Source organism: Manis javanica, chromosome 17 (genome assembly GCF_040802235.1).
Source record: "Manis javanica isolate MJ-LG chromosome 17, MJ_LKY, whole genome shotgun sequence".
NCBI lineage: Eukaryota > Metazoa > Chordata > Mammalia > Pholidota > Manidae > Manis > Manis javanica.
This window is the reverse complement of record NC_133172.1, coordinates 13838238-13857704: the sequence shown is the minus strand read 5'-3', so window position 1 is coordinate 13857704 and position 19467 is coordinate 13838238. Positions and strand designations below refer to the sequence as shown.

The 19467-nt window shown below is 44.2% G+C and overlaps 1 protein-coding gene and 1 pseudogene across 1 annotated transcript; both read right to left on the bottom strand.

Annotated features, from left to right (window-relative positions):
* Window positions 1-19467, bottom strand: part of LOC140847038 (uncharacterized protein C2orf78-like) — a 79120-nt pseudogene that overhangs the window by 33051 nt on the left and 26602 nt on the right.
* LEUTX (leucine twenty homeobox) lies at window positions 7629-9079 on the bottom strand. The gene is made up of 2 exons (XM_037013912.2): window positions 9011-9079; window positions 7629-8316 (listed from the first exon to the last, which is right to left on the bottom strand). Exons 1-2 carry the CDS (start codon window positions 9077-9079, stop codon window positions 7867-7869), a joined length of 519 nt encoding a protein of 172 aa, XP_036869807.1. The 3' UTR covers window positions 7629-7866.

Here is a 19467-nt window from a genome sequence, read left to right as displayed (position 1 = left end):
TGGCTCTGGCAATCACCAATCTGTTCTCTAGAAATGCATTTGGCTTTCAATTTCAGGAATAATCTATGCTCACACAAAAAAATGTTCCAACATTACACCTGTGTAAAACACACGTCCAGCCTGTGATCTCACCCTCCAGGCCAGAGGCAGCCAGGGAACAGGGCCAGGTATTCCTGTGTTTGCAAACCGGAACTCGCTGAGAGGCTGAGGATGGCAGGGAGGGCAGGTCACATCAGCAGGACCATCCTGTACACACCTTCTGCCGCTGCATCTCCATGTTTGCAGGCCTCCTCAGATCACCATCTGCTGCTTTAACCGTCTTGTTCACAGCTGCATAGAGTTAGATGTTCAGAGAAGTTTCCACTCTTCCTCCTTTTCATCCAGCTTTAGAGCCTAAGCACGTCTTCACATCAGTTGCTTGTGTGTTATTATTATTTAAGGGTTCTTGTTTCTTCTTCCAAAACTAGACAGGAGGTCCCTGATCAAGCTGAATTTTGCAAAGAACAATGAAGGTGAACACTTGTGTTTTACAGCCAATTCCAGAGATTCACTGGTAGAATACTGTCCACATTAAGTTCTCTTAGGGAAACATTCATTCCATTTTAATCAAGCTGGGAAGTTTTTTCATTCTTTCTTTTTTTATTGAATAGGTATTGTTGGAGCAGTTTCAGATTTACAAAAAAATTGTACCAGTACGTTATTGGTAACTGAAGTCCAGAATTTACATTAGGGTTTGCTCTTTGTTTTGCACATGGGTTTTGACAAATGCATGATGCCGTGTATCCACCATTACAGCATCATATGGAATAGACTCACTGCCGTGAAAATTCCCTGTGGATACCTATTCATCCTTCCGTCTCCCTCCACCCCAATCCCGTGACAACCACTTCTTAATGTCTCTATAGTTTTGCCTTCTATAGGCTAGCTTCTTTCACTATGCAATGTGCATTTAAGGTTTGTCCATCCCTTAATGGCTGGATAGCTCATTTTTTAAAAATCACTGAACAGTATTCCATTGTATGGATTTACTACAGTTTATTCATTCACCTACCAAAGGACACCTTAGTTGCTTCTGGTTTTTGGCAATTATGAATAAAACTTCAATAAACATTCGTGTGCAGTAAAAACCCAACACAGGGGACTTATTAATCAGTTCTTCCATCCTGCTAGAAAAACAGCATGGCATTTAGCCCACTGAACTAATTTTTTTTAGCTTTCTTCAGAGTGGTGGCCTTCCAAAGAGGATACTGTGCATTCCCCTTGGGCCTTGGCCCCACGACCTCGTCTCCCCCTCTGTCCCCTGGAAGCTGTGCTCCTGCATAAACTCTTTCTGTTTCGTTATGGGGCTCACCTGGCCACTGACATCCCCAGTGATGCGTTTCTCTGACATGCTGAAGATCATCATGTGTATTTCATGTTTCAAGATTTCAGGTCCCTTAGTGAGAGGGACAGTTTCATTAGTGTCCAAGGGCAAACTAGTAGAAACAGTAAGTTTGCCTCTCAAGCAGAAATTCTCTAGTCCAAAGCCCCAGTTTTCATCACTGGGAGATGCTCACAGGCTTTGCCATAAGCCCCAGTCTATACTCCATGGAGGCTACTGCACAGAGAATTTGTCCCTCCCACCACCCCAGCTTCTATCCACACCGTGTGGACTTGGGTAATCTTACTGGTTCCAAGTTAGAATGTCCAATTAATATTGTTTTACGGAGGATTTACATGCCTTCAGTTTTACCATCCTAGGCACGAGAAACATTCCCCTGCCAGACAGTGTCTGTCCTATGGTGCAATCAGCTAAGAGAGACACAGCCGCTTCACAGAAAGCTGCTTCACAGAAAGTTGAAACATAACCGTTCTCCAAAATTTCACTTTAATTCAATCAACTGTTTTCGTTCTTAACTGGCATTCCACCAGCCCTGGCATTTTTATCCTCTCTCAATCTAATGTAGCCCATGTCATGTCAGGGCGTCACGTGATGGGTTTGAGGCCACAGTTCATGGGGCACCCATGTCAAGGAGTCCTGGAAACTTCTCTTTGCCACCCCTGACATTTTACTCCCTTTTGTGCAAAAGACTTCAATTCCCTCAGCTGGAAGCAATGGTAGCTCGGGTTTCTTATTGTAATCTTTCATTCTTGGATTTTATAATTTCTCCAGAGTAGTGTAAACAGAACAGACTTGTTTAAGGCTCTTTAATGTTGGGGTCCCTGTCGGGGGGTCCTTTTGGCCCACCCAACCTTTGGTAACACTGTACTAAAACCTTTGTTTGAAGCTCTTTGATGTCCATTTATTCCTCCATTTCTTAATAATACCTAACTGTCAGGGTGCAGGTGTCCATGTGGGTGGGCCAGCACCGGTGTGGATGGGGTTGAAGCATCAGCTCCTGTTCTGGGGGCTGTTGATTCACAAGCTCCTAAGGAGCTTCCCAGGTAAAATCTCAAAATGCCTCCTGTAGGTGGAGATCAGAGAGAGACCAAAGAAAGAGGCAGACCCCTCCAGATTGACAGATGGCAGGTTTAACAAGCAAGGGCTCTTACAACTTGTCTTGGACAACCACAGGACAATTAAATCTTGGCACCTGCTCACCAAGTCTTAAAAATTTATATAGAGGACTTACCTGGGTTTAAGTTGTTCATACCATCCAGAAGGTGTCAACACAACATCACTCTCTCAAGGTCATGTCCTTGGGGAGCCTCAGGGAGCAGGGCGAGCAAGCTGACTGCAGATGCCAAGAACAAAGGAAAGGGTAGCTCTCCCTCACTCAGGAGTGCAAAGTAACTCACCCGTCCTAGCAGGATGTCTCACTGCAAATCTCAGTAGCTGATACCTCTCCCAGGTGTCAGCGGTGCTTGTGCTTAGGAGCATAGCTCCTTGATCTATGGTACAAGTCGGGGCACCGACTGCCTCCTGTGGCTTCCATGCCTTTATGGTACCAGGTGCCTCAGCAGGGGTGCCGAGTCTGGCAACAGGCCTTTCTGGTTGATCATTCAAATGTATTACAGCCTGGGACACGCTTTAGTCCACCAATGGTGATTTTAACTGGGAGCGATTTAATCTGTTGCCTTAATATTCCATTTTTCCTGTCTACCAGCCCTGCTGCTTGCAGATTCTAAGGGTTATAGGTTGTAGGTATGGAGCCCCCAATCAGTGCCATATTCTTGTGCCCAGTCTTGCTCTCTGAACCCCCCATCACTGTCCAGTCATTGATGGCATCTGTACATGACACTCGCCTCTCTAATCCCCTAATGGTGGCAGCCTGTTCACACAGTGACAAGAAAATGCTTGGGTTGGGCCAGATGGGGTGTCCACACAAGCCAAGGTATCTTTAGGAGCCTCATTCGGAGGGACAGGGCAAACATACTTAGTCTGCCAATCCTCACCAGTTGAGAACCCTGGGGGATGGCCCTAGGCTCCTTTGGCAGCCACCTTGGCTGTTGTTTAGAACGCACAGGACAAACTGTTACTGCTTTAACCATGTGACTGTGTTTCAGTGGCGCCTGGCATCCTTGGCAAGGTGCTGTGCACTCAGATGCTGTATCTCCCGAAGGGTCAGTGGCTAGAGCTTGTACAGGGCTAGGACGTCAACTCCATGGGCCACAGGTGAGGGTACCACACAAGCCGTGAGAACTGCCTCTGGCTCTTGCAGGTGAGCCCACATGTCTTTGGCTCCACCAGCGCTTATTCACGATCAACCACCCCTTGGCGTCCCATCGTCCTGGCCACAGGGTTAATGCCTTGAGAAAGGCCCAGCTGTCAGTGCAAAGGGTTAGCAGCCAGGGCTCGTTAGTGCTCACCGCCAAACCACTCCGAGTTCGACCCACTGCTGGTGCAGTTTGTTCTTCCCGGGGAGGCTCTACCTGGTGGATCACTGTGTACACTGCTAGGAGCTGTTGCTCTGTGGGGCTATATCAGGTTTCTGCCCCTTCCTGAGCTGGGACCAAAATCCTAGAGGCACTCTGCCCCCTATTGTCTCTGCCACAGCCCCCAGACCATACCTTCCAGAGTCAGACACATCTAGCTCACACAGTAGTCCTGCCTGGGAGGTGCCCAGAGCTTCAGTTGCTTCACTAGCATGTTTGCCATCTCAAAGGCTTGCTGCTCTGATCCCCGGTCCCACACGTGCCCTTTTTTTTTTTTACCAGGTAGTGTAAGGAATGGAGGCACAGTGCCTGGTGCAGAATAAAAGTCCTCCAACCCCCACAGTCCCTACAAGGGCTTACACTTCATTCACATTAGTAGTGACGGGCTAGCATCAGCCCAAGAAAAGCAAAGTTGTGAAACACTGAGTTGCATTTATTTGGGGATTTAGGGATGTCAATCCAAAGAGATACAGATTGAGGTAGCACTCCAAATTGTACTCCCAGCTGCCAACAAAGTTGAGAGATTTTAAAGGTAAATGACAGGTGTTAACTCATTTACATAAATTATTTTGAACATTTTGTGTTTGGAACCTGCAGAGAAGTCAGCACATTATTCAGTTTCTGATTGAACATCAGACAAGTGTCCGTATAGGCCCATTAACGATTGGTGCTCTCAGGAATGCAGTGTGATACTCTTCTGACATGAGTGGCCACCATACGTGGACCCCATTTCCTTAGTGGCCTCCCAGATCCATTTCCTTTGGCCAAGCTGACTCCATTTTTATTTGTTTGTCACATGGCACACTAGGCTTGCACCTACCACAGCTTCCGGGAACCACAAACCACTCCCACAACTGTATGGCGGTGCCTGGGCCTTGAGTTTTCTGGGGGTTCACCGCCCATCCTCTCCTTTGCAGATGTTCCAGCAAAGCCTGCAGAGCGTCCTGCAGCAGAGGCAAGTCCACATATTAAACATTTATATTATCAATGTAATGGGCCCATTTTATTGATGCAGGGAAGGAGAACAGAGAGAGCTCCCCAGCTACCATCTCCTGACACATAGTGGGGGGCTGTGCCAGTGGCCTTGGGGAAATATTTGGAAGATCCACTGCTGCCCCTCCCTCTCGAAGGCAAATTGATCTTGTGGCTCAGTGACCAGGGGAAAGGCCTTTGCTCAGTCCAGCACAGTGGCCTAGAATCGCAGCCAAGGTACCTAAGATGGTGGCAGTGTTGGGCACAGCCACATGGATGGGAGACACTCTTGTTGAATTCTCAGTCATCCACCACCATAGGCCACCTGGCTCTGTACTGGCCCTTCAGGGTTGTTGAAAGCACCATGGATGGGGCACCCAACACCCACTCAGAGCAGTTCTTGGGTAGTTTGGCCTATCTCCTCATGCCCCCAGGTAGTTTGACAGTTACCACTCCTGCAGGGGTGGCAGGTTTACAGGCTGCCAGTTGGTGCCTCCCCTTGGCACTGGTTTGTATTCTCAGTGTGGAGAATGCACAAATTGCATTGTCAAAGGACCTTCCTGACCATACCTGTTTGTCCTCTCTAACCATCAATGGCACTAAGAGGACCCGGAAACTTCAAGGGTTGCTGTGTATCCAAGTACATTCAGCGCCAGCATCCAGAGCTGTCACCTTCTGTTTATTTCTGGGGGACCGGTGACCAGTGAGCTCAACAAGGGGCCTCTGACCACCTCTAGTCGCCCACACCTGGAGGCAGTCTTGGTCTGCATCCTATACCCAAGTGTGGGAGGCACCCACCCTGAACAGGACTGTATCCTTGAGGCGTCTGCTGAAGCCAGCAGGGCAGCAGGGATGGGGGATGGTGGGGCAGGTCTAAACTGCTCTTCAGGTGTGAAGGTTTTCCACAGGCTGACAAACACAGTGTGGGGTTGTCAGTCTATCTGTTCAGGTGGGATACCTTTAGCAAAGAGGTCAAACACAAGAGCCTCTCAGTTCTTTTTAGTGGATGCTTCACAGCCGACTGGGATAGACTTTAGGCTACCTGAGCTGTTTTCCTCAGGTCTCTCCCACACCTGTACCTATTCCTGGGACTTGTCAGCATTGGATTGTTTAACACCATAAATGTCTCCTCCCACACCTGGGCTCAGCATGCATATCAGCATCCCACACCAGGGGCTGGGGGCAGACCTTCATTCCTGCAGTGAATGTGGCCTGATTAGGGCCTTCAAAGACAGGGCGCTGTCTCATTCCCAACTCCCTAAGATCTGTTGTACCTCCTCTGCAGATTCCTAGGGTCCCACATGCCTCACTGGGTCAAGCCTCCCTGAAGGCTGGAACAGTCCAGTCAGTAAAGGAGTGAGTCTTTGAACCCATGAGCACCATGCAGGTGCTGCCTGCAGGGAGGGTATGTGGTGACACTGCTCATTTTTTCTGCCTCCTGCCTGATCAGAGAAATGCCATCACCCCCATATCTCACACCCACTCTAACCACGCCTGGATACTTGCCCTGACCTGTGCTGGAACATGGCAGCTATTTCAGTAAGCCTAGAGGAAGTATATGCTTGCATCATGGAGGAGGGTGCCTGAACTGGGGGGCTGCCCCATCCCACCTGCTGGGGTCGCCTAATGCTGGCCTCTTTTCCTCTGTATTAGGAGTTGGACAGCAGGAGACGTTTGCTCTACTTCCCTGTCAATCACAACACCCTCCTCTTCCCTCTCCTCACTTCCCAGGGATTCTCTCTGCCACAGTGCACTCTGCACAGTTTCTCACACAAACCCATTAGGGCAGCCAGTGTTTCCAGGGCGTGTCTATGCTCATGTTGTGGTCCACAGGCGTTTGACATGTGGCTGTCCCTCCTCACACAGAAGTCAATGGCCAACCAGGGATTTCCCCCAATGATGCCTCTTCCCCAAGGTCCATTTCTTCCATCTCCTGGCTCAGGAAGACCCCTCCAGATTGGTAGGTGGCAGGTTTAACAAGCAAGAGAACTTACCTACACAGCTTGCCTTGGGTGACCGTGAGACCAATCCATTTCTGCACCCTTCCTCCAGAATCTTGAGTGTATAGAGCGGCTTTAACTGGGCTCAGTCATGTATATGGTCCAGATGGTCTCAGCACATCTCTCTCTCTCATGGCTGTGTCCTTGGGGCAGCTTCCCGGAGCAGGAAAACAAGCAGGATGCGCATCCCAAGGACAGGGGAGGAGGTGAGCAGCCCCTGATTGCTGAGGTCCAGCTCGCGGGCACACCAGGGGTCCTGCCTACTTGGGGACCTCCCCAAGCGGAGGCTCAGGGCTTGGACTCTGGGCAGCTCCATCAGCTGGCATCAACCCAGGCCAAGACTGAGGGAGTTGAAGGGCAGAAGCTGCTGGCGTTCTGACAGCCATGAGGGCTCCTGCTCTCCTGGGCTCCTGAAGGACGGGTCACACCAAGGGGATCCCTCGTGGCAGCAAGCCACGCAGGACTGGGGGATGGATAAAACGCCTCCTATGCTTTTCTATGTGGTCACCTTCACATTTTGGGCTCCACTGGGTTGCTGCAGCTTCTTAAGTGTTCTCCAGAGTGCTCAGGGCTGTTTTCATCAGCATGTGATTGTTAAATCATTGTTTCAGTGGAGGTCTTAGTGACCTCCTAGTCCACCATGTGCTGATGTCACTCCCCTAAATTTTCTTTTTAAGAGATAAAGATGGTCCATAAGGATCACATTTTTACATGGTATTGACTTTAGTTGGGCTGCATTCAGGGAGCTAGCCCAGCAAGGGCAAGCCAGGACCAAAGGAAAACTAGCTCATTTCTGCTCTCTTCTCCAAAGGCACATGATAACTGTCTTTGATGCTGAAGTTAGGTTAAGGAAGCACTCACAGGACAGAAGTTGAGGCAATGACAGAAGGTACAGTGATTTTCTTTTTCTGCTTACAAAGAAGATAAATTCCTGGGCCCTGATCCATTTACACTGGAGTCGACTCATTAAAGGTGTTGGAAATGTCTCTCAGTTGCTCAAGATTTGGATCACAGATCTTTCTCAGGAGCTGTGGGTGTGTCAGCCATCACACTGAAGGTCAGTGCCAGCCCTACCCCGCCAGCCAGGGGGCTTTGGAAGGAGGTATTGGTCTAGACCACAGGGGTCATCATCCACAGGTAAGGCATATGCTTGTATAAACTGATCTATGTCATAGGGAATGGAGGCCCAAGGAGCGTCAGAGACTCCCAGACATATCTGCTGGAGATCAGAAGGCTGAGGATCCCCTGATGAATTTCCCCCAGAGGCACCAACCCTTCTGGGTTGCTCGATACCAGAAGGCTCAGGTGACTCACGGTCGCAGTGGTCTGAAATGCTGAGGCTTGTGGGACTAGTGTTTGCAGACATCTCAGCTGAAGGGCTATCCTCTTCCTTCACGGAGGCAGTTTTGTATGGTGCTTCTAGTGATGGACTAGGTTGAGTGGGTCTCTGCTGTTTCCTCCTTTTGACACGCTGGTTCTTGAACCAAGTCTGGGAAGGGAGGAGGTGATCAGGAGAATAAAGGGGCATGGGTTCCAAGGTGGGCCCTCCTATTCTTCAGGAACTAGGTTGCTTGATGTGAGAAAGCTCATCTTGCATCTCTCTCTATTTGTCTAAACAAGGGAATTTCTTTCTATCCTCTGCTATCCTGGGCTCCAGAGGGCAAAGGGAGTGTGTGAATGTGTCTGCAATGCGTAGATCAGGAGGTATCAAGAAAAGGTATTGGTGAGCTCTGGGTTTTCAAATAGAGGATTCTGGAATCTGAGAATGTGAAGTGGGGGTCTAACATGAGGTTCTTATGCACTGAATACTCTGTGGACCTTCAGTGCAAGGCATCTAGATAACTATGAATGTCCTGATTCAGAAGCTAGAAATAAACAGGAACAGCCCCAAAGGGGAGTATCTGAGATCCAGCCCCCAAGGGGTCCTCTGTAGCATTGTGGGTGTGGAGTCAGAAGGTCTGGGTTCAAATTCTAGCTCTTGTGTTTATAATCCTAGGAAGACAGTTCATCTCTGGGAGCTTAGGGTTCCCAATAAAGTGGTGGTCATGAGAATAAAAATATAAAGTACTTAATATCTGCCCTGGCACATAGCAATTATTCAGTAAGTAGGAACTGCCTGCTGATGAAAAGTGTGGGAAGCTCTGGGCTAGATGTGCTACCTAGAGACACGTTCAGGGGCACACCTTTATTACGGATTCATCCAGACGGGTAACTGAAATCAGTTCATTCATGGTGATCCAACTTGGGTACATGGTCTTTTCGAATATATCTTTCAGTGCACGAACCTGTTCCAGAGTGAAGTTTGTGCGGCTCCGGCGAGCATACCTTGGCTTTTCTGCAAAGAGAATGGACAGAGAGTTTTCATTACAAAATGTAATCAAAAGTAAACTTCTTAACTGAGCCTGACCTGAGAATCAAGAGCTTGGTCTAAAAAGTAGACTCATGCAACCTATGCCTCAACGTCTTGCTGAAATTGTTCTGCACCCCAGAAAATCAGCACTAATTTCCAGAGTAGGACATACTTTAAGTCATAAATAGGGAAAGCTTATTTCTGGTGGCCTTGGTCTATAGCTCCTGGAAGATATATGCCAAAGTCTCCATGACTTTGGACATCATTTTGTCTTCCCACTAACCTGGGATCATCTTTTGGTTTTTCAGAAATTGTTTCATCGACTGGAAAATGGTTCAAGCCTGCTTTAAAGGCAAGTAACTGTCTACTTGTTCTAGAGGAATATACTAGGAATTCATAGCCTAGGAAAATGAATCAGACTAGTGGGAGAAAAGATACCTACCTGTCCTCATTAGGGTGGGGACGTGATGCCAACACTGGGTTCATGTGGTTCACAGAGTATTTGAGACCCTATTGCTCTATGCAGTCATAGACCCAGGGGCACTGCTGTCTGCAATGGTTGGCCTCTGAGATCCTGAAGCTATTGATGTGACCATTTATTAATGGGGCTAGTGAGGGAAGCAGGTATGAAGTTTAGAGACCTGAGAATGAATGTTGGTTCTCCCATTTGTCAGCCCTGTCCCTTATATTCTTTGCCTCCATTTCTCTATCAGTAAAATGGCCCCAGATAATTCTTGCTTTAGGGAAGACATGAGTATCCAAAATGGAAGTCTGTTAATTACAGATTTGGGCATAACAGGTGCAGAGTGGGAGGTGGGAGTTTTTACTATTGTTTAAAATATAAATAAAACCATGTCATCTCATAACACCTGATCTATTTTCCATAGAAGATTCTATTTATGTAGGAGACCCTTATTCTTCATACAAACACATGCAAAAACAAAAAGGCAGCATGCTACATGATCACCCACTTTGAAGACAAGAGGCCAAGCACACTGAGCTTTTTGGCATCTGTTTAAACACAAAGAGAGGGCAAAATTTGTAGGACATTGGAAATAGTCTTCAAACATGAGGGAGAGAGAGACATCCATAAAAAGAAATGATCCTTAGAATTCCACTGACCTTCAGGTTAAAAGACAATGAACTGAGGACTGTAACATTCTTAAGGGAACCATTTCAACCTAAAATTCTCCAAGCAGTCAAATTGATCCTTCCATGTGAGAACAGATTGAAAGTAGTGTCAGGTACTCATGGACTCAGCCAACTTACTTCCCACATACCCTCTCTTAAGGAACCACATGAGGATGCAGTTCAACCAAGCGGAATGAAAGGTACGGGTGGGGAGGGAATTTGTGTGGAAAAAGGAGGAGAGTGACAGGGAAGTCCCAGATTCACGCCACACATCAGACCTGGAAAGCAGAGGACACAAAGCCAGATGGATTTGAGAAAAAATACTGAATATGCCATAGGCTGAACTGATCAATCATGCAGTGGAAAATTAAGAAAGATGCCTCTTAAGCACATGAGAAAAAAAGGAAATTATTAATACCTCTACATAAGAAATAACACTATTATTTTCTTTCTTTTTTTATTAAGGTATCATTGATATACACTCTTATGAAGGTTTCACATTAAAAACAATGTGGTTACTACATTCACCCATAATATTGAGTCCCCCCCCACACCCCATTGCAATTACTGCCCATCAGTGTAGTAAGGTGCCACAGAGTCACTATTTGACTTCTCTTTTCTAAAGTCTTCCCCATGATCCCCCCACACCATGTGATAACACTGTTATTTTCATCACAACATATGCAATTTAGGTTAAATGAAGTGCTCTAGTATGAACTGATTCTGCAGGAAACTACTGATATAAGTCTGATGAAAATATGTTGATATTGACTTGATCAAATAGCTATAAGAGCAAAACTGAGGAGGGATGTGGCTGTGAGCCTAAAATCACCATCTATCAAAGAGGTCAATTATATAAGTGATGAACTAACCAATAATTTATTAGTTCATATTGAACAATATGGGGCAGTATCAGAAGAGCCTATTGCAAGTTCTGATAAGGGAGCAGGTTGAGGCATAATATTGCATTTTCTATTATTAAAATAGAATTGTTTACAAAAAATTTTAAGTGAAAGATGAATAAAGCTCTATTCATGTTCCTAGACATTTCTTCACAAGGCTTCCCGAGGACAGTAATCACAGAAAAACATTGGTAAATATCACATCAGTATTTAAAATACTTGGACAACACAACTCCTAAGAAAATTGTAAAACACAAGCCACAAACTAGGGTAATATATTTGCAACACTTATAAGGGATATTAGTCTGTAGCATACAGCACAAATGCTCTCCTAAGACTCAAGACAAAAAATACTAGAAAAATGGAAAAGGTGAGAAGTGAGAAATCAGCACAAGAGAAAAGCAGAATGGACTTAGAAATTGAGTGCAGAGTCTCAGTTGCACTGGGTGATAAAGAAATGGAAATTGGATCAAATATCAAGTATGATTTTACACCCACTGTTAAAAACAAGACAACAAGCCCCAAATGGAGTCACTTATGCTAAGCCCCAGGTTACCACACAGAAACTTAGAGTTCCAGCTCTCCCAGGAACAGAATCGCAAACCAGTCACTCAGGAATTGGTTGACCAGCACTGGTTAGGTAGGTACCTGATAGACCCCTGCCTTCCCCTAAAGGAAAGTAACTTTGTAATAACCAGTCTTTTTTTTTTTTTGCCCAGTATAGCTTCTTTGCCCAGAGCTCCTTTCCCTCTGCTAGATGGGATGCTGCCCAATTTATGAATTGCTGAATAAGATCTTTACAACTGACCCAGTTGAATTTTGGCTTCTACCACCACCAAATGGTTGACATTTAAATCATTTAAGTAACTACCACATCTTAAAAAGGATGTGGAGAAACAAAAAACTCATGTTACTGGTGGGAGTCCAGTTAACAAATTGTTCTCCAAGTGCTCCATATTAGTACAACCCAGTGGCCCCCCAAACAGGCAAGTTGGTGTTTGGGCGGCCCAGGGGCTGCCACAGAGTCTTAGCCCTCCCACCCCTCTCACTTTGGCACGTCTTCAACCCAGCCACCCAGCCTTGAGCACCCTGAGAAGATGCTGCCTCTGCCCCAGCTTACCTTCCATAGTCTCCTTCAACCACCACTGTGTGTTCTCTGAGCTGCTGAACTCAGTCTATGTATCTGCCGGGTTTAGAGTTCAAACATTTAAGCAAAATGTTAATGTGATCAGTCCTTGCCCATCCCTCCCTAAGGTCACACCCTGGGCTAATCCACTCAATCACCCTTATTGAAAACCTAATCCTATGTCTGGTGCCTTGTGGGGCACTGGGAATAAAACTGCTTTAAGACTTTACTTCTCTTAGAAGACAACATAGGCAAAAATCTCCTGAATATAAGCATGAGGAACTTCTTTCTTTCATCTCCTCGAGCAAGGGAAACAAAAGCAAAAATGAACACATAAGATTACATCAAACTAAAAAGCTTCTGTACAGCAAAGAACACCATCAACACAATAAAAAGGCATACTACAGTATGGGAGAATATATTTGTAAAGGACGTATCCGACAAGGGGTTAACATCCAGAATATATACAGAACTCACCAGCCTCAACACCCGAAAAGCAAACAAACCGATTAAAAAATGGGCAGAGGATATGAAGAGACAGTTCTCCAACAGGCACATGAAAAGATGCTACACATCGCTAATCATCAGGGAAATGCAAATTAAAACCACAAGGAGATATCACCTCACACCAGTAAGGATGGCAGCATCGAAAAGACTAAGAACAACAAATGCTGGCAAGGATGCGGAGAAAGAGGAACCCTCCTACACTACTGGTGGGAATGTTAACTAGTTCAACCATTGTGGAAAGCAGTATGGAGGTTCCTCAAAAAACTAAAAATAGAAATACCATTTGACCCAGAAATTCCACTCCTTGGAATTTACCCAAATAATACAACTTCTCAGACTCAAAAAGACATACATGCACCCCTATGTTTATTGCAGCACTATTTACAATAGCCAAGAAATGGAAGCAACCTAAGTGTTCATCAGTAGATGAATGGATAAAGAAGATGTGGTATGTATACACAATGGAATATGATTCAGCCATAAGAAGAAAACAAATAGTACCATTTGCAAGAACATGGATGGAGCTAGAGGGTATTATGCTCAGTGAAATAAGCCAGGCAGAATAAGACAACTATCAAATGATTTCACTCATCTGTGGAGTGTAAGAACAAAGAAAAAAACTGAAGGAACAAAACAGCAGCAGACTCACAGAACCCAAGAAAGGACTAACGGTTACCAAAGGGAAAGGGGCTGGGGGGGATGGGTGGGAAGGGAGGGGAAGGGAGGGATAAGGGCGGGGAAAGGGGCATTACGATTAGCACACATGTGTAAGGGGGTTGCCACGGGGAAGGCGGTATAGCACAGAGAAGACAAGTAGTGATTGTGTAGCATCTTACTACACTGATGGACAGTGACTGTAATGGGGTATGTGGTGGGGACTTGATGATGGGGGGAGTCCAGTAACCATAATGTTGCTCATATAATAATGATACCAAAAAAATGCAGATTTAAGACCAGACAACGATGAGACCCAGGGAGAAAAAAAATGATCGTAGAGGCGAGCAGCAGCAGCTTGACCTCCGGCCGGGCGTCCCGCTTGTCCCTGCGGAGCTGCCGCGCCCTCTCTCGCCTTCGATCCGTCGGGCTTCCTCGGCCTCCTCCCTCAGGCAGCGCGACGCGCTGACCCCGGGGTCATTCTCCCACAGCGCCTGCGCGGCAGCCCTGCCGGCCTCTCTGCTCACGCGCGCGCACACGCACCCTCCCGGTCTCGCTACCCTGAGGGCTCGCCGTCCGTCGAGCCTCCGGCGCCTGGGCAAGCGTTCGGTGCAAACTCGGGGACCTCCTGGGCCGGGGAGGCGGCGGGAGCGGCTGGGGCCACCCTAGGGAAGGCCTCCCCTTCCGGTCTCTCTCAGACGCCCGCGCCTCCTTCTCCGGGAAGCGGCGGCCCGCCTCGCTCCCCGCGCCGCTAAGGTTCCCTGAAGGTCTGCGCCAGGCGGCGAGAGCACAGCCACCGGGGCGTCCCTGCAGTGAGCGGCCTCCAACGGCTCCCCGCCCTCGGCGCGCCCGCCCTCGCTGCCGCCTGGCACCGCTCCGGGGCGCCCTCGGCCCTGCCCGCGCCCACCGCCCGGATGTCGCGCCCGTAATTGTGAGTTTTTAAGTGCTGCTAGATAATTCTAAAATTAATAGTTTTATAATTGAGATATACTGACATATCGCATTGTGTTAGTTTTAGGTGTACAGCATAATGATTTGATATATGTAAATATACATTGTGCAATGATTACAGCAGTAAGTTTAGTTAGCATCCATCACTATATATAGTTAGGAGTCTTTCCTTCTTGGGATGAGAACTTTTAATATCTACTCTCTCAACATTTAAATATACAAATAGAACATTATTAACTATATTCACCATGCTATCTATATATTACATCTCAGGACTTCTGCATCTGGTAACTGGAAGTTTGTAACTCTTGACCTTCACCTATTGTGCCCACCCCTACCCCTCTCGCCCGCCTTGTCTGGAATTCACCAGTCTGTTCTGTATATGTATGAATTTTTTGTTTTGTTTTGTTTTAGATTCCAAATGTAAGTGATATCATACAGTATTTGACTTATTTCACTTAGGGTACATCCATGTTGTTACAAGTGGCAGAATTTCATTTTTTTGGTAACTGAATAATATCCCGTTGTGTGTATGTGTGTGTATACAACATTTTCTTTATCCATTCATCCAGCAGTGGACACTTAGATTGTTTCTGTGTCCTGACTATTGTAAACAATGCTGCAGTGAACAGAGCAGTTATTTTAAGATTGTGATTTCACCTCCTTTGGACAAATACTCAGAAGTGGAATTGCTGGATCATGTGGTAGTTCCATTTTTTATTTTTTATTGAAGCTCCATACTGTTTTAGATAGTAACAGAACCAATTTACATTCTAACAGTGCACCAAAAGGGAACCCTTTTCTCCACATCCTCGCCAACACTTGGTATAACTTGCCTTTCTGATAATAAGGCGTTCTAACAGGTATGAGGTGATATCTCATTGTGGTTTTGATTTGCATTTCCTTATGATTTAGTGATGTGGAGCACTTTTTCATGTACCCGTTGGCTATTTGTATGTGTTCTTTGGAAAAATGTCTATTTACATCCCTGTCCATTTTGTAATTGGGTTGTTTGGTGGGTTTTTGCCCCTACTGAATTGTATTAAGTCTTCCTATATTTTAGATATTAATGTCTTATCAGATACGTGACTTGAAAATATTTTCTCTCAATCTATAGACTGTCTTTTTATTTTGTTGATTGCTTCCTTTGCTGTACAGAAGCCTTTTAGTTTGATATAACCCTAGTTTTTCTTTTTAATTTTGTTGCCTTCTTTCAGTCTTGGTGTCAAATTCAAAAAACCATCAACAAGACGTGTCAGTGAGCTTACCCTCTATGTTTTCTTCTAGGAAGTTCATGATTTCAAGTCTTAATGTTTCAGTCTTTGATCCATTTTGAGTTGCTTTTTGTGTATGGTTTAAGATAATCATCCAGTTTCATTATTTTGCTGTGCAGTTTTCCCAAGCATTTGTAGAAAAGACTGTCGTTTCCCACTGTATATTCCTGGCTCCTTTGTTGTAAGTTAATTAACCCTCTATGGCCGGGCTTATCTCTGAGCTGTCTGTTCTGTTCCATGGATCTAGGTGTCTGTCCTGTAGTGTTTTGATTATTATAGCTTTATTAATAAGTTTGAAATAAGGGGGCTTGATGCCTCCAGCTTTGTCGTTCTTTCTCAAGATTGCCTTGGCTATTCAGGCTTTTGTGGTCCCCTACGCATTTTAGGTTTGTTCTAGTTCCATGAAAAGTGCCACTGGGGTTTTGATAAGGGGTTACATTGAATCTGTGGATTGCTTGGGCGGTATGTCATGATAATTGTTTCAGTCTATGAGCACACACACTCTTTCCATTTCTTTACATATTCTTCAACTTCTTTCATCAGTGTCTGACAGTTTTCAGAATAAAGATTTTTCACCTCATTGGTTAGATTTATTCATGGGTATTTTATTATTTTCAATGCAATTATGAATGGGAGTATTTTATTAATATCTCTTTCTGATAGTTCACTATTAGTGTGTAGTAGTGCAGCTGCGTTTTGTATATTGATTTTGCATTCTCAATATTATTGACTTGATTCAGTTAGTTGTAACAGGTTTTTGAGTCTTCAGAGTTTTATATATATAATATGTCATATACAGATAATGACGGTTTTGTTTTTTTTGTTCTGACTTGGATGCCTTTTATTTCTTTTTCTTGCCTAATTGCTCTGGCTAGGACTTCCAGTACTTTGTTGAATAAAAATGCAGGAGTGCCGCCCTTGTCTTGCTCCTTATCTTAGAGGAAAAGCTTTAAGTTTTTCACATTGTTGATGATGTTAGCTGTTGTCTTACCACATATGACTTTTTTTATGTTGAGGTATATTCCCACTATACATACTTTGTTGAGAGCTTTTGTCATGAATAGATGTTAAACCATTTCTCAAATGCTTTTTCTGTGTCTCTTGAGATGATCATGTGATTTTTATCATTCACTTTCTGAACATGGTGTGTGACATTGATTGGTGGATGTGGAACCATCTTTGCATTGCTGGAATAAATCCCACTTGATTATGATGTGTGATCCTTTTAATGTATAGTTGAATTAATTTTGCTAGCATCTTGGAGGGTTTGCATCTATGTTCATTAGGGATATTGGCTTGCAATTTTCTGGGTGTCAGGCCTCTTCAAATGAGTTGAGAAGTGTTTCTCCTCTTCTACTTTTGTGGAGTGTGAGAATGTCCTGTATTAATTATTCTTTAAATGTTTGGTGGAGCTCATCAGTGAAGCCATCTGTGCCTGACATTTTGTTTTTCGGGAGTTTGAGAGTTTTTTGATACTTCAGATATTAAGAGAATATCTCGTGTATCTCACTGTATTCTGGGGAAATTGTCTTAGGGATTCCCAGAGTACTTAGTGAAAAGTCTAATAATCTTCTAGAGTATGGGGAAAAAGGATCCTAGTTACAAGTGTTTCCTTACTGAATCTATATGTCATTGTTTCTGCCTATGATTGGAACTCCAGAAATATGTATTGATAGCATATTAGTGTTTACAACTAGAGTTTATGATTGCAAATATGTTATTACATCTAAAAATCCCTGTTTGATATAGATAAATAACTGTGAAAAGTGAGGATGGAGTTAGACAACAATGCAATTTCATTCTCTTGCATGTAGCTGTCCAGTTTTTCCACCACCAGTTGTTGAAGAGGCTATTTCCCCATTGTATGTCTATGGCTCCTTTATTGCATATTAATTGACCCTATATGTGTGGGCTTATATCTGGGCTCTCTAGTCTGTTCCACCTGTCCATGGGTCTGTTCTTGTGCCAGTACCAAATTGTCTTGATTACTGTGGCTTTCTAGTAGAGCTTGAAGTTGGAGAGCGTAATCCCCCGAGCTATATTCTTCCTTCTCAGGATTGCTTTGGCTATTTGGGGTCTTTGTGGCTTCATATGAATCTTAGAACTATTTGCCTCAGTTTGTTGAAGAATGTTATTGATATTTTGAAAGGGATTGCATTGAATCTGTAGTCTGCTTTAGGCAGGATGGCCATTTTGACAGTATTTTCATTTTTCCTATCCATGAGCATGGGATGTATTTCCATTTATTGTTATCTTATTTAATTTTTCGTGAGTGTCTTGTAGTTTTTAGGGTATAGGTCTTTCACTTCCTTGTCTAGGTCTATTCCTAGGTATTTTGTGTTTTTTTATGCAATTTTGAATGGAACCGTTTTCCTGATTTCTCTTTCTTCTAGTTGATCTTTAGTGTATAGGAAAGCAACAGATTTCTGTATATCAATTTTGTATCCTGCAGCTTTGCTGAATTCAGGTATTAGTTCTGGTAGTTTTGGAGTGGTTTATTTAGCGTTTTGTATATACTATGTCATGTCATATGTAAACAGTGACAATTTAGCTTCTTTAGCAATCTGGATGCCTTTTATTTCTTTGTGCTGTCTGATTGCTGTGGCTAGGACCTCCAGTCCTATGTTGAATAAAAGTGGGGAGAGTGGGCATCCTTTTCTTGTTCCTGATGTTAACGGAAAAGCTTTCAGCGTTTCGCTGTTAAGTATGATGTTGGCTGTGGGTTTGTCATATATGGCTTTTATTATGTTGAGGAACCTGCCCTCTTTATCCATTTTGTTGAGAGTTTTTATCATTAATGGGTGTTGAATTTTGTCAGATGCTTTTTCAGCCTCTATGGAGATGATCATGTAATTTTTGTCCTTTTTATTGCTGTAGTGGATGACGTTCATGGATTTTCTAATGTGGTACCATCCTTGCATCCCTGGGACGAATCCCATTTTTTTATGATGTATGATCCATTTGATGTATTTTTGAATTCAGTTTGCTAATACTTTCTTGACTGTTTTTGCATCTATGTATGTCAGGGTTATCAGTCTGTGGTTTTCTTTTTTTGTGGTGTCTTTGCCTGGTTTTGGTATTAGAATGATGCTGGCTTCATAAAATGAGTTTGGAAGTATTTGCTCCTCTTCTATTTTTTGGAAAACTTTAAGGAGAATGGGTGTTATATCTTCCTTATATGTCCAATAAAATTCAGCGGTGAATCCATCTGTTCTTGTGTAGATTTTTGATTACCGATTCAATTTCCCTGCTGGTAATTGGTTTGTTTAGATTTTATGTTTCTTCCTTATTCAGTCTTGGGAGGTTGTATTTTTCTAGGAAGTTGTCCATTTCTTCTAGGTTATCCAGCTTGTTAGCATATAGATTATTCATAGTATTCTCTAATAATTTTTTTATATTTCTGTGGGGTCTGTCCTGATTTTTTCTTTCTCATTTCTGATTCTGTTTATGTGTGTAGATTCTCTTTTTACCTTAATAAGTCTGGCTAGGGTTTTATCTATTTTGTTTATTTTCTCAAAGAACCAGCTCTTGGTTTCATAGAATTTTTGTATTATTTTATTTTTTTCAATTTCCTTTATTTCTTTTCTAATCTTTATTATGTCCCTCCTTCTACTGACTTTGGGCCTCATTTGTTCTTCTTTTTCCAGTTTCAATAATAGTGAATCGAGGCTGTTCATTTGGAATTGTTCTTCTTTCTTTAAATTGGCCTGAGTTACTATAGACTTCTCTTACAACTGCCTTTGCT